This window comes from Nothoprocta perdicaria, unplaced genomic scaffold (assembly GCF_003342845.1).
Source record: "Nothoprocta perdicaria isolate Ctin4 unplaced genomic scaffold, notPer1 scaffold_66, whole genome shotgun sequence".
Taxonomy (NCBI): Eukaryota; Metazoa; Chordata; class Aves; order Tinamiformes; family Tinamidae; genus Nothoprocta; species Nothoprocta perdicaria.
In genome coordinates this window covers 3760543-3785182 of record NW_020455932.1, presented here as the reverse complement: position 1 = coordinate 3785182, position 24640 = coordinate 3760543, and the positions used below count along the sequence as shown (strand labels likewise).

Here is a 24640-nt window from a genome sequence, read left to right as displayed (position 1 = left end):
ATATGTTTTATTATAAAAACCCTCCTCCCTCCCCCCCCCCAAGAACTCTCCCCTGTGGGATTCATCAAGGAGCAACCTTCTAGCTCTCTAATCTGGAGGGCTGGACAGCAGAGGAGGAGACACTGCAAAACCTGATGGCCTAGAGAGCAACTTCTGTACGAAATTGTCAGGCCACAGCAGCCTAATGACTTCTAGTGGCCAAGGCGACTGGACAGAAAAAATAAAAATGGGGAACATTTTTGCTTTTCCTGGACAGGGTCAGTTTCAGATTCAGTTATGTACATACAAAAGCTTCCCACAAGCATACTGTGACCAAAATAATGCCTGGACATTATGCCAAAATAATGCCACGGACAAAATACCTGTCTCTCTCTGTAAGGCAAAAAGAATAATTCAGATGATAAGCAGTTCCCTCACTGTAAAGAAAAAGTGAAAAAATAAGAGGTTAACAAATAATCGGCMCTCGTGGCCTTCCTCCTCCTTGCAGCTTTTCACATATTACAGGATAAAAAGCTTCTTATCTTGCTATAGCATCAGTGGAGCAGACACCTGTGCTCTGTCGATGGTGGCAACACAGGAGAGCTCTGAGCGTCTTCCAGGTGAACTTTCCAAAGCAAGCTGCAATCTCCCAGAGCAGATCAGCTCTCRCCTCGCTGCTGCGCGGCTCTTCTTACTGCTGACTGCTTGCTGTGCTGCTGCCGCTGCTGCAGATCCACGGGGCCCGTTTCCGTGGCCTCCTCGTACTGCCACCACCTCTGCGACACCGGAGAGGCCGGCCGCAACGGGGCCCTCCCCGTGTSACGCTTCCAAAAATGGAGCAGGAGTTATATTTGCCTTAAAAAATTATATTTGCCTAATTGCCATGCCGGGTAATTTTAAATTTACAGGTCAAAATGCTACTTCTGTGTCATTAACAAATGTGAAATTGCTGGCAGTTATCTGAGCAACCCAGTGACAGACCATGCTTTTTATTAAAGGTGCATAAACAAGCAGTTCATGARGGGCTGCGGGCTAGCAATAAATAATACTAGCACAAGATGTTCTCTAGCTGTGAGCAYAACAGTATTTATAGATTAGAAACCAACTTCTGATCTGTTGGATTCTACCCCATTTGATTAATTATTTACCTTTAAAGCTGATTAATCATCTATTAACTCTTCACAAGCTCTTTTATCAGTACACTTGTGTAACAACTCAGTAAACGCTTCTCACACTTACAGCTTCATATAATTAAGCAGAAGACGCTTTCACAGGACAGCCCCAAGCCAGACACCAGAGGAGGCCACATCTCAGCTGTATTTTATCTTCTTTCCCTGACAGGTATTTGGCCTTATCTCATACTCCATTATCAACTACGTGGGGCTCAGAGCACCTCTCTGGATGCTGCTTTTTCCCTACAACCAAAGCAGCTCTTTCATAATCTGACAACTCACTTAAGGAAATAGAGTTCTGCTCCACCTCTGCAGGGCCTGGAAACTCATTAGCAATGCTCTGAGATTGAAGGAAGCTTAAATCTGCTGGGCAGGCACTGCTGGCAATAAAGCGGCACAAGATTTACTCCAGCTTCAGAAAATCCCTCTCTCCAGAGAAAATTATCTCTCTCCAGAGGAAAARAAAACCTCTCCCAAATAAACAGAAACCCGACTGGCAGGAGGTCTGTCACTACCAGGGAAGTTTCAGGATCAGGGACAAGATRTTTCCTCATCAGAGGACCTTGAGATCCAGAGTTACGCAGCTAGAATCAGGTAACCGAGCCTCTTCAGACAGGACTCCTGCTACCACTATAATTTTTCCCCATTCCCCTAACAATTAGGATCCTTTTAAAAATCAAAGTTATGGATATATTGATGTCAGCATTTCAGCAGCAGGGCTGGCAACTACAGAATTCCGGAGAGACGCTCAGCACCAGCAGAACTGCCGGCTCCCGGAGCGCCGATCCTACCTGCTACCCCACGCAGGGCTCTCGGCCCCGTGCTTCAGCACAGCTCGCCACCACGTCTGCCTTTCCTTTTGTCAAGGGCTGAGCTGTAACTGTGACTCCTCAGATTTCCTATGCAGCGCAAATACCAGGAGAAGAACTAGCACCATGTTATTTTGATCCCACAAAGCATTCTTACAGCAGAAAAATCCCTAAATAAACCTGCTACAAGAACCTTCAGTCTCTTTGCAGTGCTCTAACGTTCACATCCTGGCATCTACTGTGCATTTATGTCCAGAAACACTCACCCCATGTTCCCATGCAGAGGATCTTTTCCACACACCATTCAACTTCATTCATTCATTGACTAAATTACGAAGTTTGATTTTTTTTTAAAGGATTTTTTTTATTTCCAGGTCAGACACTGCTGATATTTCAAAGYTGCCATGTAAGCTCAGCCGCAGTCCCTCCAGTAACAGCACTGGTGTTAGGGAGACCAGATGATGAATTTACACTGATTACCAGACAGTAATTTATTACTGGTGTGGCCATCCAACATGCAGAGAATGGGGGGAGCTGCTCAGCTCCTCATCTGCAAGCTCAGCATTTAAAAGAATTTCACTGGATCAGCACAATAGAATCACGAAAGAGCTGGCAGAGATGGGAACCTCATTGAGCCCTTCACTCCTCCACAACGGCCCCACAATACGACATCTTCAAGCTATTCAAGAGACAACTCCACATAGAGCCGGCCTCGACGCGCAGAGAGAACCCCCCGGACACACAGAGCACCTTTTCTCATCTTGATGAAGCCACAAATCTCCTCACCGGTTTCCATCCCAAAGGCAGCTGCTGTCATCCACCCACCCTGCTGGGCCACTTCAACACCCACACTCTTCTCCTGGTGGAAAGCCAAATAAAACAGCGGGGACCCAAAGGACATTGGGAAAAACTGGCGTGGACCAAGCCCTCCAACACCYCTTGGACTTAGAGAAGAATGGTTGGGATATCACCCCAATTTCATAGATATTTATTGTCTAGAGACACTCAGAATCATATAGGGGATTACTTCACCACAAAAACAAAATCCCCAGGGATTAGGTATGTTTGATTGTCATACGCTATTCTATGCTGGATCTTCTGTGGAGGAGCAGTTACCGCCTGTGCTGGAAGGCGATTCCTGCTAGAAAAGAAGTGGTCTCCAACCTCAGAGTCTCCTTGGGCCCCCACCCTTGGATTCTTTATATTCTTTTGAAAATATTAGTGCATTTCACCCAATGTACCCATATACATCACCCAGGCATACATTAGAGCTTCACCAAACAAAACTAAAGGTATGAACAGCCAGTGACTGTCACCAGGCAAAGGAAGGAGGTGACACTTCTCACAAAGCACCACACCACTCTAATCTATCAGTGGCAGAAAAAAAAAAGGCTTGTTTTTCAGGTCGTGCCCATTGTCTCCCATCCCATCCCTAGGAACTGCGCTGAAGACTCTGGCTCCATCCTCTTTACACCCTTGCTTCAGATTCTTAAACAAGTTAAGATCTTCCCTCAGTCTCTTCCAGGCTAAAGAGCTACAGCTCTTTGGCCTTTCCTCATATGTCTTTCCTCATATGGAAGATGCTCCACTGCCTTGATCATTTGAGCAAGACTTGCTCCAGCAGCTCCATGTCTCCTGTACTGAAGAGGTCAACACTAGGTTCTCGCCACTGGAAAGCCAGACACAGCTTTGGGGCTCTGTGATGGACCAGGGGCACGTTACCACCTTCATCCCAATCCAGCCACAGGATTGTATGACAGAAGAGAATTAGCATATTACARCTGTTGGGAGGAGACACTTCTTTCCACTGTTCATCTCCACACTGGAACAGACACCTTCCCAGCAAGAGTCTTCATTTGCAGAAATACTTTCATTTAGAAAACAATAAATCCAAGATCCCCAAGTCAGTGAAWACAGACAATCAGATATTCACTTCCAGACTCCAGCCCTTCATCACATCAYGCTCTTTAGCAGACAGGAATGCATAATTCGAAGCCCACTACTACTATAAGGTTTTTGCTGCAACAAGAAGGAAGAAATACAACTTTACGAAGCACCACTCGGAAGCTACATGAGGTCCACATAGTGCCCACTGTAGAGTTGGTTCTGGCTCCCCCAAAATCATCTTTACCYTAACACCTGCCTAATGCAGCAGCCTTTTCCAGACCCATGAGGGACCTTATATAACAGTGTGCAGTCCAAGACACCACCTAAATACAGACACAGCTTTTGTATTAAAGAGCTGGACATTTATGGATAGATAGATCTGTTTGATGGAAGAACACCAGGTGACAGCACAAGAGGCAGCACTGAATTCAAGGAAAATAGGCTTAAGTATCACCAGATTCTCATTGCTAATTTGATATTAAATCTATTCAAGATATATAATTAAAGCTATTTTATTAAATATTAATTAATAATAAATCAATAATTAATAATAAATTACTAATATTGAAGCTATTTGGTATATAATCTTTGAAGCTGCATCACAACAAGTTTCCTCCTTGAAGCAGATGAGGCAGGGGGAGGAGCGGGGAAAGCCCGGCATTCARGAAGCCATCAGGAACAACCCACTGGAAAAGAAATCACAGCTAATTCCACAAGACAGTTACTCGGAGACACCCATCTCTGGAGCCTTCAGAGGCCACATGAAAAATAGAACAAGTGCTCTGATGTTTGCAGGCAGAAAAAAGCAGAGAGGGAAGAATCTGCCAGCTGAGACCTGGACCAAATCTGTCACTGTCAAGGAAAGCACAGACAAAACAGGGCTAAAGTCCCCCMAAAAAATGAAAAAGATCTTGAGGCGAGAGACTAGGCAGAGCAAAGGGCTCTACAGAGTTCCTCCACTCTCGACTTCTTCAGGGAACCAGGGCTGAGCAGTCAGCAACTCAACATCACTAACACAGTGCAGATGTTACTAATGAGGTCACTAGCAATTAATTTCTGTGTTTCCGTGAGCTGCACCTGGACATCAGCCTAAACCTAGTTTCCCGTTCTTTAGTCTCAGGTCAGGCTTTTATGACAACACTTCTCTAGACCAAGCGTGCTTTCGAGTCGCTGTCTCCAAGCACAACTAGAGGAACCCGCCACGTGCCGTCACCAGGAGGGCAGGCCCTGATRCACGCCAGTTCCACGGCGGGTTTCCCGAACAGCAGCGGCGTCACGCAGAGCGTCCCACGCACGAGCCAGGGCAGCGGGTGGCAGCCCCGACGCTCGGGCAGGGCCGAGGCTCCCGGAGCGACGGCGGGTGCCTGGGGCGCAGAGCCGGCCRGCCGCGCCTCGGCACTGCGGGCTCAGCACACACACCGCGGCGGCGCCCAACATGGCCGCTTCTGGGCGGCACAGAGCGAGCCCTCCTAACAAAGGGCAACCTGCAGGGCAATAAACCAAGCGACAGGCCAAGAGGAATTTTTTTCCTCCTTCTGAGTAATCTCTAGCTCATAACCAGGAACTATTCTAGATTATGATATCCCACTTCCCTGTTGCTTATTGAATCAAGCCTGCCCTTAAATCACTGGTTTAAATTCCTTTGATGAATTAATGTGAAAATATCCCAGGGCTCTCATCCTACAGTTTGGCTCTGAAACAGCCGTCAGGAGCAACATGACAAAATCAGACAGCTTTGAAGGGGAGGAAGGGGCTGGGGGGCCTGGCATCAGAGCCAGGAAACTCCCCCCACCAGGCATACGTTAAAGCCTCCCCTCCTGCTACCTCTTCGGCACTCAAGATAGGTCCAAAAGACACCAGAAGAAACAATAGATCGCAGATTTTTTTTCTTTTTTTTTTCTTCTCTCTCTCTACTTAAGAGGGAGGGAACCTTTAAAAAATAAGCTCAAGGCAAGCACATGGGCACCCACTGAAACCCCTGCAAAGACACAGGCCCCATGATGAAGCCTGTGGGATTCCTCACACGCTTGAGATGAGCRCCCTTGAACGTCCTGAGAACTCACAGAATGTGAGGTCTGTTTCTGCTCTTAGAGGGACCCAGCCAAGCTGTCAAGAGCAGAAACATACACTGCATGTCACTGGGCTACCCTCGGGGACCTTACCTGCATGGGATAATTTTGGGTGAAATCTTGAAAATTCAGAGCCATTCTGCTCCGGCAGCAGAACGAGGGACAGTCACTGATTCCCTCTCCCTGCTGTTTTGCTGCCCACCTTGCACCTAGCTGCTAGGAGGAAGGCTACGAGCTGCATATTCCCGGCAAAGATCATTTCCGAGGAATACAGCTCTCCATCATCTCCCTCTCCTGCATCCAGCAGCTCCTGGATGTGGGGATACTGCTGCCCCAGCTCTCCTCCAAAACCAGAGCTCAGAGCAAACGTGGGGTCCGGGCTGCACCAAAAGCCATCCTCTCTCCCGCTGCCGAGGAAGCACAGGCTTGGCCAATGCTGCCCCTACACCTCGGTAGCTAGTGATTCGCCCCAGCAAGCTCTGCTCTCCACTAATGAGAGGAATAAAAAGYAGCGTGCCTGGCACCGCATGGTTGGAAACATTCCTCAGCCTCCAAAGGAGTGGCCAACAAGGCCCGGGGGTGGCAGGAGCTCCAGCATGTGCTCCGGAAACACAAAAACGAGGCTTCGTAGAGAGCTTGTGTGGGCGGCAGCAATCCTGGAAGGCAACTGCAGTCTTCCTCATAGCCCCTGCTGCTGGCAAGCAAAGAACTGGATGCGACCTTGAAGGTTCAAATGTGCTATGGAAGAGAAAGGTGAAATCTATTCCCCCAGGGGAGAACTTGTGCCACAACTGCTAAATCATTGCTGGTATCAGCTGACACTAAAGCAAAGCTCTCACCAGGCGAAAAGCAAGAGGAACTTGCACACCTCGCGGGATGGAGACTGCGGGGATGCAGATACATATGAATGCAGATATAAAGTGGCTGGTTACACATGAAGGCAATTAAGGGCAACTCCAAAAAATGTGTCAGAATGAAGGAAGAAAGGCTTGGTGACCGATACCCACAGCTCACCTTGCTTCATGAGCGAGCCACTAAATCACTACTCATCTCAAGAAGATCAAGCCTTTATAAAGGTCGTCGCTGCCTGCAGATCTCAGCCCCCCTCGACTTTTAACTGATCCCAAAGCTACCCTGAAAAATATAGTCCAAAATAGCATTTTTCTTCCATTCCCAGATGATGAGGTGCATTTCACAGCACACTGCAGCAGASAGACTTCAGTTTGCATCGTGTGACTTCTCCATCAAGAAATGGCAGCACACTCTTCTTCATACTCCTTGCTATAGGGCCTTTGACTATATGTTCCGATATGGGATTGGGGGCAAATGGGAATTTCTTAATGTTTCTTTAACATTAAGAAATTCAAGTCAGAGTCCCTTGGAAATCCAGAMAATGGCGTTTGCAGGGAATCCTGACTCCAATCCCATTGTTAACATCTGTCCCCATAGCCAAGTCACTCCCAGAAGGGCCTGAGGTTGGGCCTGCGTGTCCTGTGCCCACAGGCTCCATCTAAACCAAACCCTGACCTTCCACCCTGCCTAGTGTGGCCTGTGCCGGATGAGTAGAGAAGAGCATAAAAGCAGCATGGACACCCTGAGAGGAGCCCTCACATCTGCTGCTCAGGGACTTCCTACGCGGGCGTTTGCATACGGACTCCGAAGGAGCAGGACTCTGCGCTTGGCAGAGCCTCCCTGGCTCAAGCTGATTTCCCAGGTTCTGCAGCTCTGCTCCAGCAGGAAACCSTTAGATCCGAGGGCAACTTCTGCATGTGTCCAGGAAGCGCCCAAAGCCGTGTCTATGCACAAGGCTAAAAAGGGCCTCCAAAGCAAAATGCTCAATGGTGGAAAAGGCATGGGGGTTGCTTTGGCATGAGAAGTCCATCCAGTCGCATGCAGGCGCTTCTGCAGGAACCTGCTTCAGGGTGAAAATTGGTCTCTCCAATCTCAAAGCAATAACCTCTCACTGAATCAGATTATAGCAACCTTACACGTTCTTTTGCCAACTTCTCTCATGCTCCCTGTTGCGCATAGAATAAACCCACTTTCGCTGGGGCTGCAGGAAAGCAGGTAGAGCACTGACAGAAGAGGTCACTGCACTTTGCAGTAGGAGAAACCAGCTGGTCCAAGCAGCTCTGCATAGCACTTGTGCTGAACTGCACTTAGCCCTCCTCTCCCAGGCTTCTCAGGTCACACCAAGCGCTTTGGTGCTGGAACCTCTGCATGGACACGGACACCGTGAGGTGGCAAGTCCCCCAGCCTGGACTACAGCCTAAGGGCCATCACGGCGCAGTCAGCACAGCTAAAAACTCCCAAATGGACAGTCTGCAACACGTTAAGGCCAGGACAAGGAGATAAATGCTGCTTTCCACAATATCAGGTCCAGATCCTGCTGGATGCCATGATTCATTTCTCCAGCAGAGCTTTGCCCYTCTGCAGACAGAAGTGACAGATGTTGTACTGCTGTCCTCACTCCCAGAGTTGTCACCCATGCACAAGCTCCTTGGTGCCTCTTCACCCCCACACTTCCAAAGAAATAACAATGCCCACTCTTCAGTGCAGCATCTCTGAGCACACAGCTCCAGCATCATATTTAACTCCAGATGAGGTGGTGCCTTTGTCCAGAAGCAAAGTCCATCTCTCCACAKCGGCAAGGAAAAGCCAGGGAGGCAGGTCTAGGTTTTATAACGTGCAAGAGGCCAGCGCAGCTCCAGGCCAGGCCTGTTCAGCTTCCCCCACGCACGCATGCCCCACAGCCTTGGGGGCTGGAGCTTCAAGAAGAGAGGCAGGAGCTGCCGCCCAGCCCCACGAGCCACCCAGCCCAGACACCTGSGAGACGGCAAAGGCATATGACAGAGGGAAACAAAAAAATAAACCCCAAGTCCAAAACAGCCTTTTGGGCATCTCCCACTCACTAATGTCACCCAGCAGATGAAACCAAARGTCACAGCCATACCCAAGAGGGCCCATGCACCTGCGGGCTGCGCGTCCAGCACCATCCCCCTGCACGGACACCCGGCGGTGAGGGGACACGGCTGCAGCTCCGGGGGGGGTCCCTGGCTGCAGCAAGGAGCCCTCCGAGCTCCCAGCTGCCCGGSACGTATGGGGAGCGCAGGCCTGGGCGGAGAGGGGCTGCCAGGCGGCCGTGCAGCGGAGCGGCAGCTCGCTCGTGCTGCGCGCGGGCGGCGGCGCAAGGCCGGGGCACCACAGGGACGTTGGGGGAAGTTTGGAGGGGAAATAGGAGAAAATATCTACATAAGAATATCATCTAAAATTAAAAAAAACAAACCACATATGCTGCAGAGACTGGAAGAGCAAAGCAGCTGGTCACTGCAGCAACTCAACCGCTTATATGCCCGTACTGTGTTGTATTAACTGCCTTTCCAAGAACATACAGGATTGTTTTCCAAATCTTCGTCTAAGAACAAATTTCCTTCTTTACCATATTAATGCTCACTGTGCTGTAACATTCTGTATACAGAATATATCTTCTGTATACTATTTTTGAACTCAGTAGATACATTATATTTTTAGTCCTCCAAGACAAAAGTAGAGATTCTTTTTAATTTCAGAATTTGCCTTCCTTGCCCTCCCTCCCGCTCCTTTTTTTTAAGGCACTTTTTGTCCATCTGGAAATGCATGAGCAACAGAGCTCAGCCCCACTGGAATGGACTGCCAGGAGTCCCATGAAATTCAACATGGGCAAACCTCAAATGCTGCCTTGGGAAGGTGCAGCCCTTTGCTATGCAAAAGGCTGGAGAGCAGCTCTGCAGAAATGCTCCAGGAGGACAAGGACAAGACGTTCATGCCCTGGCACTGGAGGAGGCCAAGGGCATCCTGGGCTGGATGAACAGGGCCTCAGTTCAGGGAAAGGTCCTTGAACTGGGAAGGTCCCCACGATCCTCCTCCACCCAGCATCGCTTAGATCTCACCTAGAATATCCTGCTCAGGTTGAGGCTCTGTGGTACTGGAAAGGCATTGATAGGGGCATGATTATGACATTGACATTGGCATTGCTATGGGCATGAAAGGCATTGACGGGGCATGTTCAAAGGGCCACCAAGGTGGTCATGGGCAGGAGCACGTGACCCGAGAGGAGAGGCTGATGATGGAGCTAGAGTTGTTCAGCTGGGAAAAGGGACAGCCTCGGGGACCTACCAGATGGCATTGCTGCATCCCGTGAAATAGCTCCTGTCTTCCCTTCCCTCCCAAACAACACTGCTGTTGAACTATTTTGCCTTCTCTTCATTACTATAAGGACAGCCTTTCAGTGTGCTGGAAAACCAGACTGCAATTACACTAAACTGCAATTTTAGGATCGCTCCTGCTTYGCGACACTTTAAAATGTATGCATCCTACAGCATAAATCCTTCTGATTTCCTGTTCTGCCCACCCGCTTCCTTCTAGAGCCTAGAATTTCTTCCTCTTTTCCCTTTCCCCTTCCTCCTAGTCACACGGCTTCCCGGGGAGCAGGGAAGGGCTACACGACACATGCAAACGCTCTTTCTTTCAGCTCTCCCAATGCAAACGTGTTTTTAGCAGCAATTCCCCCCAAGCTGTTTCCAGCAGTTTCCATTTTACAGTTCCAGTCTTTCACCCACCAAAATATGTYAGTCACAGCTTTGTAAGGCCAGTTCTTTCAAGCTTAGTGCTAAAGGGGTCCTTCACTGCAGCAGTGGCAGCAGCCACTGCAAAGCCCCCCCACAGGTGGGTCCAYGAGCCCCACATGCTCCCACCAGACCCATGGCAGGAAGCCTCTTCTTGTCTGGTATGGTGAAGATTAGGCCATTCCCACCCAGCAGTTTCGGGGATGAGACCAGTCCAGGAGATGGTGGGATCTTCATCTGCTTTTCCTCCTCATGCCTTTCTGAGCAGCCAGCTGTACCATGCAGCCCCATTTGACCGACCTTTCAGCCCATGACACGAGAGCCAGCAGGATCCAGGCTCCTGTTCCTGGCCTTCCTAGAAACCACAAAACCTTCCGAAGCTTCACAACATGCAGCGATGCCAAAATAATCCTGGTAAACCACATTAACAGGATTTACAGCTCGCTCATCCCAGCCCTCCTCAAGTCATTATCAGAACTAATGGATTATCGCCCTGAGTCAACTTCAAGACAGTTGAGATTCACAAACTCAAAGTGGAGGTCCAGCTGAAAGCGCATACAACTGGATCTGGAGACAACGGGCTGGAAAACGTCTTTCCCTCCACCTCCAYCCACTCCGCTTTGACCTGCACGGGCAGCTTGAAGCAGCCTGCACCTTCRGGACACAGCTCGCAAGCGAAGGCCAGCAGCACCAGTGGGCAAGTGCCCCARTGGGCAGCAGGGGCTGCTGGCACAGCCCAAACGTGCCTTGGAAGAGAGCATCGGCACCCCAAGCATCGCGCACATGCGTAGGCGCTTGGCACAATGCGCTCGTGCCCTGCCCCGGTCCCGCTGCAGGGGCGCTGGGCTGGCATCAGGGGCCTGGCTCCAGCTGCTCCACAGCAGCTCGTGTCCTTGAGCTCGTGCTTTCCAGGCCCAGCACCACGGACGAGCAACACTCCTGCTGCAGTAACTCTGCGTGATGGACTCGAAAGAGGCCAAAACCCCTTGAGGGCTGAGCACTTCACACACACCAGAGAGCTTCTGGCAGGCCAGCAAGYTTCTCTCCCCACAGCATGACCAAAMACTGAACAGAGAAATGGGGACAAGAGTGTTTAATGGAGAARGCTCCGATTCAGCAAAGCAAAGGTCTAGTGGAAGATCACCTCAGCCAACAGGCTGGGTTTTCAGAAAACGTGATTTTCAAGGAGGGAGCAGTCAGTGGAGCAGCTCCTGTTTTATTCCTCACCCCTGAAATGCTGCAGCCCCAGAGATCCCACCATTTGCACACACTCGTTTTCATAGATGAAGATTTATGTCCCAAATCATGACAATCATTCACAGCAGTGAGGGGTCACAAGAGCTTTTGTATGACTCAGTCTGACCTCACACACAATCCAGCTCAAAAAACATCATCTGCAACTGCTTCCAAAGCCCCAAAGTTTGTTGTTRTATAACTACGGAGTTTTCCAATCTTCCTGCCATTTCTTTTTCCCAACACTCTGCAAAGAAGCCCAAAGCTTCTGTTCTTTCACACTTTGGCCTTCAAGCTTCCCTCCACGCTACAGCCCTCCCCCTCCTGCAATGAGCCCAGCCTGCAGTCACTCTTTAGTCTCCTTTGAGGCTGAAGAGCCTCACCAAGGCAAAAGGCACTTCCAATCCTGGCATCCTTGGCCCGCCCTGCACCTACAAATCCCCTGGGAAGCGGAGATGACAACGACGCAGCCAAATGCCTCAGGAAGCCACCTGACCTGCTGCCACCCTCCCTTGCAGCTGCTGGATCACCACGCAGTTCTTCTCCTCTTCCTCGTTACTCTCTCTTTCTGATCTCCTCATGCTGTAGTGCCTAAGCTGCCCTCAGACTGTGCAGGAGGAGGCAGGGAGCGTCACCAGCAGCACCTGGAGCCCCTGCAGGACGTGTTCGGGGGCTCGCTCGCTCTGCAAACCAAGCCCATGTCTACGTCATTTGGCCAGCAAAAGGCCAGCTCAGGACTTGCACTGTCACCAAGGAAGGCACAGGACTGGGCACATCTTGCACAAGCCCCAGGGGAAGGAAAGAAAACGCAGCAAGCTCAAGTGCCAGAAGAGCCCCTGGGAATGGGCAGGTTGCCCACGCTCCCCAGCACAGGGCACTCGCACCTGCACCGCCCCACCAGGCCCTCCAAACACCCTCGGAAAGGCACCTCAGAGGAGCTCGGGAGAAAGCGTCACGGAGCTGCAATGCGACAGGAGCAACGGCAGCAGGGGCAGCGGCGCCGTCACTGGGCGACGTCTCGGCAAGCCCCGTTGAGCCAAGGGGACCCGGGAGCTCGTCCTGGCACAGCAGCAGCCATCACCAGCAGCGAGAAAAGACTTKTCCTCAGAAATAAGCCACCCAGGAGCATGCTGCCAAGCAAAAGGCTCTGAGGTGCAGCGGGGTACACAGACCAAAGCAGGTATATTTTGTTTTTTTCCAGCAGAAGGTACTGTGCCAGATTTCCCCATTTTTATTGCAAAGCAGCTTGCAGCAGTCAGCATATGTCTTCCAGGAGGACCACTGTTTGGTCTAAATTAAGGCAGAAATAATTACAGAGCAGCTTATTTTTTTATGTTGCCATGAATCAGGCTACAGTTAATTGGTATTTACTCAGCACTGGGATAATCCGGCATTGTTTGGGAAGACAGACCAGACAATAGGCCCCAGCGATCACGAAGCTGAAGCCTGCAGGGAGGCCTGTGCCGGAGCTGCACAGCATCAGAGCCGCTCACCTGGACGGGCACGTGGCGTGCCAAGGGGGCACGAAGGAAAGCGCCGAGTGGGAGCAGCAGGGGGAGGACACGGGCGGATGTTTGAGAGCCTGGGGAGGCAACCCCTCGCTGCAAAGCTAGGACGATACCTAAGAGGCCAACACGGGCTTCCACGGAGCTCTACGGCATCGTCTTAACAAAACAGCGGCGAGCGGGCCGAGCCCTGCCCAAAGCTCATCCCAACACCCCCCTGTGAAGCCACATGTCGCTCTGCACAGCAACGTGCCATCCCGTGCCCCCACATCACGCTGGCCCTCGCCCCCCTAGCACTATGTCCCTCTCTCAAGCTTTTTCCACCTGTAGGGCTCTCTGCCCATCRTCCATCACACTGCAGCGTGGCAAGCCCTCCCGCACTGCACCCCCACAGGCCTGCACAGACATCTCCAGGACAAGACTCCACCACATCAAGTCCATCGGGGTTTTTCAGAGGCACACACCTCGCAGGAGTGCCAGCCAAGCCAGGTAAGGTCCAGAGCAGACGTTTCACCCAGCGAGAAGTACTGCCTGAGCATCCTGGAGACGGGCTGACCACTCAGACCCTACAAGGAAGTACTTGGTGCTCTGCAGACACCAAGGGGAGCACCCCTGCCGTGGCCCCAGCTCCTGGAGGGCTTGTGCAAACCGGCTGCCTCCGGAGCTCCAGCTGCACCATGGCCCTTCCAAGCAAAGGCTGCAAAGTCCCCCATGCAAGAGCAAGCTGTGGAGAGCCCCAGTGCAGCTGAAAGGCTCCGCTGGGGATCAAACCAGAACTTTGGGAACGCTCAGCCCTCCCCTGGCACCAAGCAGTAAAAGTACCATCCCAGCGTCACAAGATCCAGGAGCAAGACAGCAAAAGGGCAGGGAAAGGGAGTGGGATGCCAGGAATAGCAGGGATTGCTTGGAGCCTTTGCAAATGCAAGGATCTGCTGTACAGACRTTACAGAATAAAGCCAGAAGGGCAAACAGCTATTTAAGCTAAATATATTTGTTCTTGTGATGACATTGGTATTTAAATGTATCATAAATAAACTGAGGCTGGAAGCAGGAAAATGGATCCTGACCACTCAAGGCAACTGAGGGAACGGCCCTTCAACAGGAATTACAGAGACAAGAAATAAAACTAGCTCAAGATGGAGCTGCAGAAATGCATGTGAGGATTACAAAACGCATCTGCCTGCAACACACACACAGGACTGAACAGCCCAGAGACACCCGTGACCACAGGCCCTTTTCTCAGCACATCTTGGACATTATTATAATAAAAAGGGGCATCATGAACACAGATGTATTCAGAATGCAGAACACAAGGCAGAACAAGGCACTGCGGCCATTGTGGAGGGAGCCGGTGGCCGCAGTGGCGTTTCCAGCGAGACCACCTCCATGGAGCAGGCAAAGAAAGGAAAGCAAGGGCTTCTTCTGAGCCAGGGCACTTCTCAGCTGGACAGGCCTCGGCAGCAGCGGCTCCCGCTGACGGGTCTCCCACGTGGGGTCACCAAACACGGCGCTGACAGCCTGCGGCAACAGCAGCCTAAGCCAAAGCTAGACGAGAAAGGGCAGCCTGTAAAAGCAGCCCGTGAACTGGACGGGCTTGCTGACCCCTGAGACGAGCGCCGCAGGGTCCAAGTCACGTGAGGACTGCAGGAGCAATCCAGCCCGGCAGATCCTTCTTGCTTCATTTGTTCCRACATGAACTCACATCACTGGAAATCGCCGTATGGAGGAGTTGCCTTGCGCACGTGAGCAGCTCTTCCTGCCTCCAATGTCAGCGGGGAAGCACGACAGCCAGGACGGCTGGAACGGGCACAACAGTCCCCCRCTTCCCAAAGCATTTCAGGGTCAGCAGCCGCTGGGGGCCGACGCTTCCCTGCGAGCAGCTCCCGGCACTGGGGCTGGCACCATGGGTCACTCGCAGCCCCTGCAGAAACCACCCTCTTGGGGGGCAGAGGCCCCTGCACGCGTGTCCTGCACGTGTGTCCTGCCTGAGGACCTGTCCGGAGCCGCGGGCTGCTCTGCCAGGGCCTCCCCTGGCTCCGGAGCTAACAAAGCACCGGGGGAAGCTGCAGAGGGCTCCATTTCCTGCTCCCTGGCACACAAAATGGACTGATTTTCTCCTGCTGCTGTCCAATAATGCAGCTCAGGCTCCACAGAGCCGCCTCTGCTTTACACAGGCCCAATTATCAGGAGAGAAGGAGTCTCCCGGCCCCTTCCCTGCTGCACACCAGCCTTCCCATGGGCTGGCACGCGCCGTGGCTGGAGCCACTGGCCCCACCGCAGGGGACAAGGGTGCTCCAGCTCTGACAGCTGGACCTCAAACATTCCTATTTGTGGCACCTTGTCCCTCAGCCTTCCCTCACAAAGTGCCTTTGCACAGAAAGGCTCAATATGGGAAGGAGCAGAGCTGGGGCCAGGGAGCAGGAGCGGGGCCAGGACAACCCACCCATCTTCCCAGAGGGGCTCAGCAGGGTCCAACGCAGCCCGCGGCCGACACACGAGCACCCAGCAGAGCTTCAGCGCTCAGCCTGGGGGCTCTCACCACCTGGCAGCCTGAGCTTGAAGCGCTGTGGTCTTGGCACAACCTCAGTTTTCCAAAGGGCCAGCTCTCCCTGTCAGAGGACAGCTTGATCCTTCCATCTTASTGCAGGCAAGGTGCAAAACATTCCCCAGCGAGATGCCAAGCACGGCTCTCAAAGCACATTTGCAACTAGAGCTTGTATGCTCCTCCAAAAGAACTTCTTGAAGCCAGACTGAAYAGTGCATCTTGCTCAGCGCTGAAGGAAGGTTTAAATCCTTCATTATTCCCCCTCTGACACTTGCAAACCACCCTCCCCCTTGAACTGGCTGTTATCATGCAAGGCATAATAAAAATCTCCTCCTCTCATAGCCATTCAAAGCAGGAAATTGGAAATAATACTCAGAAGATGGAGAAAAAAAAATATSAACTATGGAAATTCATTCAATTCCACAGAATTGATCGTAGGAACAAACTTACCGTCTGCTGCACAGGAAGCCAGAGCGGAGGACGGGGCCCTGCTCCCAGCAGCATCCCTCCCATCGCCCTCCTCACCAACATATTCGAGAGGGGAAGGGGAAGCAGACACGTGAGGCAGAGTGCGCAGCGGGCAGGGAGCGGACGGCACCTCTGGGCCATGCCCTGCGGCAGGAGCCCGCTGCGTCCTTCCTGGGCACGGTGCTGCACCTTGCAATGACACCGCTTCTATCTTGGCCTCCACACTCGTGGACAGCAGGCACGGGGGCTCCGCTTCTCTAGGACAGTGGGGTAGACTGACAGAGAGCAAAGATGGTGGCCCCCATTCCTGCTCCCCAAGTTGGCAGAGCCCARCATTGACAGTGAAGGTCCACTGCTATGCAGTGCACTCATCTATCTGGTTCTGAGCAAGTAAACTCTTCACAGAAGAATGTGCCGTCCTACCGTTGACAGCAGCCAAGAGCACATGCTAAGGAGCAGCACAAGAAGCAGGCATGCACACAGAAGTCTCTCTTCAGACTTGGGGTATTTTGAGGCTTAAACTCCCTAGACCAGAGTGGCTTCCATTTTATGAGCTAGTCTAAGGAGCTCAGGGCCTTAACTTCACTGTGCATGAACAAAAACATCTCTTGGTAGGAACCTGTCATCTATTCTCCTCATTTTATGTCCTCCACATTCCCAGTCTTGCACTGGAAGACACGGTGAACAATCAGGCCCTGCCCACTCTCCCTAGGACACTCATGATTTTATGTTTATCCATCCAGGCCCCACTTGCCATCTCTCTTCCAGGCTGAGGAGAAGCTCCTCAGAGCTGGAGCAGTCTCTGCCATGTTCCTGTGGAGCACCAAGCACAAATACAGTGACCCTGCCTGTCCTGAAAACCAGGTATGGCCAGGTCCGAGTGGGATGCAATTTAGGCAGGGGAGACAGCAGCTCCTGACAAGGATGCAGAGCAGGGATACGATCAGCAAGGTGAACCAGAAAGGGGCTGAGCTTTGCTTTGCTTTCTGTGCCCATAACACTCAGACATTGCTTTGATGGATTCTTTGCTTTGGATTGCTTTGCTTTTGGATTCCATTTCCTTCTACCTGGCACACCACATGGGCAGGTTTTCTCCTGCTGCTTGGCGCTGGGCCAAGCTCACTTCCACCTCCTTTTGAAGCTTCATCTTCAAAGGCTGCTCAAGTTTGTGTTAGCTCTGATTTCCTATCATGGGGAAGATGGCAAAGGCAGCACGCAGAGTGAAGGAGGAAAGACAGCTCCAAAGGTGGGAGAATAAGACCACATTCTTCCACAGAAATACTCCCTCCCATCCCCATTGCTTTTTCTGAAGGAGCATCAGAGAAATCTGAAGCCTCTAGCAATACGGCAGAAATATTCTCTGATATAACGCAGCATACACTACAGCTCACAGACTTCAAGGAAACCTTCTCTGCCCTAGCWCAACCAGGGAATGAATGCCCAAGAAATGAGCCATAGCGCTGCAGGAGGTAGAGCTAACAAGCCATGGAAACAGAGAGGGTAACTGCAGCAGGAACTAGCTGCTGCACCTAGAAGCTTCCATRTGCAACTAATGGCCAAGCAGTGCCAGCAGCACGGCAGGCTTCCAGCTCTGGCATCTACCAAAASAGCACACAGAGCTGCAAGGTTACAGTGAAGGGAATTACACAGCACTCCGCTCAGAGAGCCTGTCAGGTGGCAGCTGGTCACAGCTTAGACATCAATACAACTCAAAAACGCATCCTGTTTTTTTAGCACTACATAACTTTGCTTAAAACCATTGCGCAAAGGTGGGCAACTGGTCTCCTTGACTACCAACATTTCTCTAGCAGAAGATGTTATGTTAGAAATTACAGAGGTCACTCTCCAAATAACTCAAATCTCATCCAGCAGTCATARAACCTGAGGTACAAGGAAAGAGTAGTCAACGTGGAGTCACAGAGGGGGAAATCATTAACCAATTCAATAGCCTTCTGTGATGGATTGACTAGCTGGGCAGAYGAGGACAGAGCAGTAGATGTTGTCTACCTTGACTTCAACAAGGCTTGATACTGCCTCTGATAACATTCTTGTAGGCAAGTGRAGAAGCTACAGGTGAGATGAGTAGAGAGTGACCCGGACTGAGAACTGGCTAAATGGCAGAGCTCAGAGGACTGTGCTCAGTARCACAAAGTCTAGCTAGAGACCTGTAACAAGCTGTGTACTTGAGGAATCAACACTGGGTCCAACATTGCTCAACTCGTTCAGCAATTACCTGGATTAAGGGACAGGGTGACCAGCGTGAGTCTGCTAATGACACAAAACTGGAACCGAGGTGATACCCCAGAGATCTKTGCCRCYTATCGGAAGGCCCTCAGCAGGCTRGAARGATGGGGAGAGGAACCYCATGAAGTTCAACAGCAYGTGCAGGGTCTGATGCAGCAGTACCAGCCGGGCATCAACCAGCAGGAAAGCAGCTTTACAAAGAAGGAGGTAGGAATCCAGACAACCAAGCTGAATGTGAGCCAGCAATACAGCCCTGTGGCCAAAAAGGCCAATGGTATCTTGGGCAGCACTAGGCAGAGCGTTGCCAGCAGGTGGAGAGAGGGGATCCTGCCGAACCCTGCTGAGGCCACCCCCAAAGGACTGTGTCCTGTGTCGGGCTCCCCTGGATAAGAGGGACACGGAGCTGCTGGAAAGAGCCCAGCAAGGGGCTATGAGAATTATTAAGGAACTGGGTGATTAGGGGACTCATCTCTCATATGAGCAAAGACTGAGGGAGCTAGGACTCTTCAGCCCGGAAAAGAGAAGACTGAAGCGGGATCTTAACATTTTTAAGAATCTGAAGGAAGGATGTAAGCAGGAGAGCACCAGACTTCTCAGTGGCGCCTGGTGATAGGACGGGAGGCAATGGGCACAAASAGGAACACAAGAAGTTCCATCTGCGGATGAGGAGAGCCCTATTAATGCTAAGGCTGACTGAGCACCAGAAGGGGTTGCCCTGAGAGGTGCTATCTCCATGGACGGATACAGTCAAACTGGCCAATGTTCTGGGCAATGTGCTGTGAGGAACCCTGTTTAAGTAAGGTGATTGCCCTGGATGATCTCTACAGCTCGCTTCCAACSTCAAACATTCTGTGATTCCGAACCTGGAAAAGCAAACAAACAAACAAACCCCATGACTTGCACCCTGGTCTCCAGAAACCTTAGTTTTGTGTGGCTTAAATCTACGAAATTTCTATGAAATCTATGAAGTTAAATACACGAGACCAAGTCTCCTCTGCTGTCTTGTTGCAGAGCAATAATGGGCCTACCTAGAGGTTTTAAATATTTATCAAGCCTTCTGAAGTCTACTGGAAACGGACTGAGCTGACAGTCTGAAAGACACTAACTTCAGAATTGAAGATTTATGTTCCCTGAGGTAATTCATTCAACACTCACCATCTATTACATAAGAGTGAAAAAGAATCACTAGTGTAGAACTAGGGAGAAAAACTGGCAGAGCAAAAATGAATGGCAAAGAAGCCCTTTGTGACTGCTCCAGGAAAAAACAAATACTGAGTTCTTCTCCATTTGGTGGCTCAAAGTCATCTCCTCTGGTCACCAGCCTGAACCAAAGACCAATGAAATAACACTCTGCTTCAAGCGACAGGCATGACAACAGAGGTAGCGGTTCATCCTCAAGCATTTTAGGAACAGATTTTGGAAGGCACTGGCAATTCACATCTGGGCGAGTTGCAACATCGTCGTTCTCCCAGCCCAAGGAGCTCTTGCCCATGCCAACTAAAGGGCAAAGAGCCTCTCCCAGTGCATCCCAAGCCGTGACGTTAACATGTCCTTCTGCGGTGCTCCTACAGTGGCCACAACCACCAGACGCTTGGCTGGCCCCTGATGTGCCCTCCACCTCCATCCCTGGTTGCTCCAGCCCCTCGGGAGTCGGCAGGCAAGCAGAGCCAGCGCGGGCCTCGTGGCTCAAGTGCCCAAGAAAGCCAAGTGCCTTCCACAGGGTGCCAAAATAAACACTGGCAGTAGCAGTAACTTGGAGCCAAGAACAAACCGTGCAGCCAAAGCGCGATCAATGGGAAGGGAAGAGATGACTCCTTATGCAGAGGAAAGGCTCTAACCCAGTACCTGCTGTGCATGTGCTAAATCCAGGCCTCAGGCAGTGTCCTGGACAACTGCAATTCCCCTTTTTTGATCCTCAATGGAGGTTATAAGGAAGAGCACAGAGCACCCTGTGTCTGGCTAAGGTAACTTTTGCTGGGAGGCACAACACACACAGGCATTTGACGCAAGTTTCACTAGCAGCAAGGGACTGCAGCATCTGTCTTATGAGGAAAGAATAAGTAAGCTGGGCCTGTTTAGCCCGGAGACGAAAAGACTGAGAGGGGATATGATCAATATGTATAAGTACCTGAGGGGAGAATGTAGGGAGGAAGGGACCAAACTCTTCTCAGTAGTGGCCAGTGACAGGACAGGGGGCAACAGGAACAAACTGAAACCCAGGCAGTTCCATGTGCATGCAAGGAAGAACTGCTTTGCTGTGAGGGTGCCCGAGCCCTGGCCCAGGCTGCCCGGGRAAGCTGGGGAGTCTCCTTCTCTGGAGATCTCCCAGCCTGCCTGGATGCAGCCTGTGCCACATGCTATAGGTGACCYTGCTGGAGCAGGAGGGCTGCACTGGATGATCTGCAYAGATCCCTTTCAACCCCAACCATCCTGCAATTCTGTGTGCACACACCTCCAGTTGGAGCCGTGTCATGGAGCGGAAAGCGGATCTATTGAGACAAAGCCTGGTGTTTACTATGCTTGGTAAGGGTCTGTCGTGGTYGGGTAGCTCCTGTTATTGCCTTGCTGCAATTTGCTGTGATGCATCCACCTTTTGGCATCCCCTTGGGCCTACTGCATGTTCTGGACAGGTCACAATGWTACAAAATGCTAATTTCTTCCAAAGATTTGGGCTTTTTGTTCCCCAGATGGCTTTTGGCATTATCTACTGTATTCTCTACACCATCAAAGCAAGGTATCGTTGTAAAGCAAAACCAGAAGCACTCTCAACCTCCTCGATGCTTCTGGAAGTCACATCAATGTCACAGCCTCTTATTTGCTGCAGGTCTCAGACCTCTAAACAGATTATTATATTTTAGGCCGTAAATGCCCTGTGTAGTCTGAAATCTGACTCAACGCAGCGCAGACACCATGCTGATGCACACCGTGTGAGCTCAACAGCCAGAAGCAAAACAGTGACAGCTCTTTCAGGAAGACACGCAGAGAGAAATACTGCAAAACGCTACAGTACAAACACAAATCAAACAACAACAAAAAAGCCTAGTGGATGAGTGATAAACAGCCCAAGACACGCAAATTTCCTAGAGAATATCCCCCCACTTTCAGGCTAGGACAGGTGAAAATGAGTCAAGGAGCTGCGGCCTAAAGGAGGGCATGGGAGATGGCTTTAGAAAGGCCAGGTACTTCCAAGCAATCAGCAATATCTCTTCATTTGGAGCTGGACACAAGCAAGGCACACATACGGACAGTTCCCAGGAATGCTAGAAACAAGGCCAAGTTGGAAGGATGCAAGCAGACATGGAAATGCATCAGGCAAATGAAGAATAGCAATGAAGGAAAGATGCCAAGACAGGTCTGCTCTCRGCAGCCATTCCCTCAGCTTTCTCTCTTACACCATTGCATCAGGGTCACCACGGGGAGCACAGCAGCGCTCAGCCCATCAGCAATAACTGTCTGGCCTATGAAAGCAAAACCTCTGCTGATGACGAAGGCTGCTGGCAGCCCAGGGACAACACTCACAACAACAAGCTCCATCAGCTCCACAATCAACAGCACAGCCCGAGCTGGTTAACAGCAAGACCTCAGGAAGAGCCWAGTGCAACAGAGCAGAGGATCCTTCGGCTTCAATAGCTTTCCTCTGAAATATCGTTATTTTCTGTGTTGCCTGCTGTACGCTACCACACGTGGCAGAGGCTGTCAGGAGCACAGGATCTAGTCCTGCTGACAAGTGGCTTCACTTAGCTGTGTTCATCCCTGCTTTCGGGCCTCTGTTTCTTAGCTCAGCACCTGGGTCCTGTCTGCACCACAACAGAGGTTTGCAAACACCAGGCCTGGAAAATCTTTGCACAGAGAAAATCCCCCTGCCCACAACAGAACTGTAAATGCTCTGCAAGTTCACATCTCCTTTGAATTTCCTCAGATGTCTTCCTGGCCACGCATTCATAGAGCAGCAAGTGTGTGGCAGGGCAGAGGAATTCAACATCAAGAGCTGACAGCTGTAACTCTGCCAGATCCCTTAGCCTCCCGGAGCTAAATTCTACGCCCTTATGAGGATTACTATCCTGAACACCAGTCCCTGGCAGCAAAGCTCTACGCAGAAATGCGTAGTTAGGGAAAAAMAAGAGGGACACATCAGTAAGGTCCTGAGAGACAGTCCCCGTAGCAGCCAGCAATGCAACATCTTTCCAGACAGGAAGGACAGGTTACCAATGCACACCAGCAGACTCAGAAAAGCTTGTACCACTTCTCAGGCCAAACAGCCCTGGCTCTTGCCGCACATACCACCTCATCCATTTATTCCCCTATCTTATCTGTGAGCTGCGGAGCAAGCGAGCAGTGTTACACGTTCCCTCAAATGCTCTTCCCAGGCTCGTGGAGTGGCCATGAGCATCCACAGGCCCCGCCGAGAAGAAAGCAGAAAACAAGACTCACTCTCATCTGGGTTGGGTGAAGCCAGAATGGCACTATGCTTCCTCTTCACTTCCTCCACGTTCTCTGAAATTTTGTCAATGAAYCCTCGAATTTCTTCCACCTATGGAGACAAGAGAGACATCCTTGGAGCACCTGGAATTTTGGAAAGGGAAGGAATTATTACACCCTATGCAAAAACAACCRTGACATGTCTGCACCACAGCAGACTTCCCCTTGGAGAGTTTCAGTGGATCTTTTCCAGATGGATTCTCAAACTGCAGACCTGATGTGAAAACAGTTCTTCCACATTACAGCAGCCAGCTTTGGAGCTGCAACAATAAAACATACACTCTAGGTCCTGTATGTTTTGTTGATATACTGAGATACATGCAGCATTTATTTAAATGAGCATCAGATGTATGAATTCTCAGACGCCGTATCTCAGACTGAGCAAATTGCTCAATATGCAAAGGCAGGTCCCAGCTCTGTTCCCCACAGCTCTTGTCTCTGCAGGCTGAGAAACCCAGTCTGAGCCTCATCCCACACAAAGTAGAGAGGCCAAGCGAGAAGTTGCCCCTCAATGCTGACACCTTCCCCACGCTTCTGCAGTGCAAGGGCATCGCTGAGAAAGGGAGCCTGTACCTGTGCCCTGCTGYCTGGTAGGCTGCACATCCTCTACCTTTATCTTTTCCTTGGATGCACACCACCACTTTGCTCATCTTCATCCATCTGCATGTCAGATTTTTCATTCTCCAAAGCACGTACAGATATTTTAACACCCCCTACACACATGCCATGTTAAGGGTATGCGAAACTCTGCATGCATATCTTACAGCCACCCACATGCCAGAAGACAACCTCTCGTTTATTAACAAGAGGCATGAAATAAACCCATGAAGAAACTGCTACTCTGCAGAGGTGCTTGCAGGGGATTTTTTAGAGCCAGAGTAGCCACCTGGAAGCACCACACTGCAACAAGGCAACCTGATCCTCTGCTGCCTGTTTGCACAGGTTCACGTGGTCCCACTTACTGGTCACTTTGAGCAGCTGGCCCTTCAGTTTCTACAAGAGCAGGTGAAGAAGCAACTGTGTCCTTTGGGCCAGGCGAGCACATGACAGCCTCAGGTTTTTCGAGAAGCCTGCTTCCCGCTAATCCCCTTCTGAGTGTAATCTCAGAGAAGCCTCAGAGGTTTGAATCTGACTTGAAAATCACATTGAAGAAACCAAACTCTCACCTGCTCAAAGAACTCATCCATGAAGCGATCCCGGTCCATGCTAACAGTGACTTCATCATCATCATCACTGTCCTTCGCCTGCAAAGATATGGAGAAAAGCATCAGCAAGTGCTTCCTATGAGTGTTGCCGACCCCTTCCATGCACTTTTCAGGTGCCTCTTCCCTTACTCCTGTGCTTGCACATCCCCAGGGCCTGGGGATATAGGATAGCCACAGATACAGCTGCACGAGAAGACAAAACGATCAAAGGAGCTCCAGCAATACAGGCACGATGAAAAACACCACTGCAACTAGCTGTAACACCACTTGGCCATCCTGTGCCAAGTATAGAATGAGACTAATGATATTTACACATTTAAAGTGTGCTGGAAGGGAAAATTTTGTGTGCTCACTGAGCTATCCTCAGCTGTGCGTGAGCACTACAGCTCAATAAACAGCAGTGATTAGAAAAACACCAGGGACGTTATGGAGTGGAGGAAA

The 24640-nt window shown here is 50.8% G+C and overlaps 1 protein-coding gene across 1 annotated transcript in view; it reads right to left on the bottom strand.

Moving 5' to 3' along the window:
* The window catches only part of STX1A (syntaxin 1A), a 77072-nt gene extending 52810 nt beyond the window's left edge, over positions 1 to 24262 (bottom strand). The window contains exons 1-2 of the mRNA XM_026050163.1: positions 24161 to 24262; positions 22947 to 23046 (exon numbers count right to left, since the gene is read on the bottom strand). Of these exons, the coding sequence (XP_025905948.1) occupies positions 22947 to 23046; positions 24161 to 24262 (202 nt within the window). The remainder of the gene's footprint in view (positions 1 to 22946; positions 23047 to 24160) is intronic.
* Between the last annotated feature and the right edge of the window lie 378 nt (positions 24263 to 24640).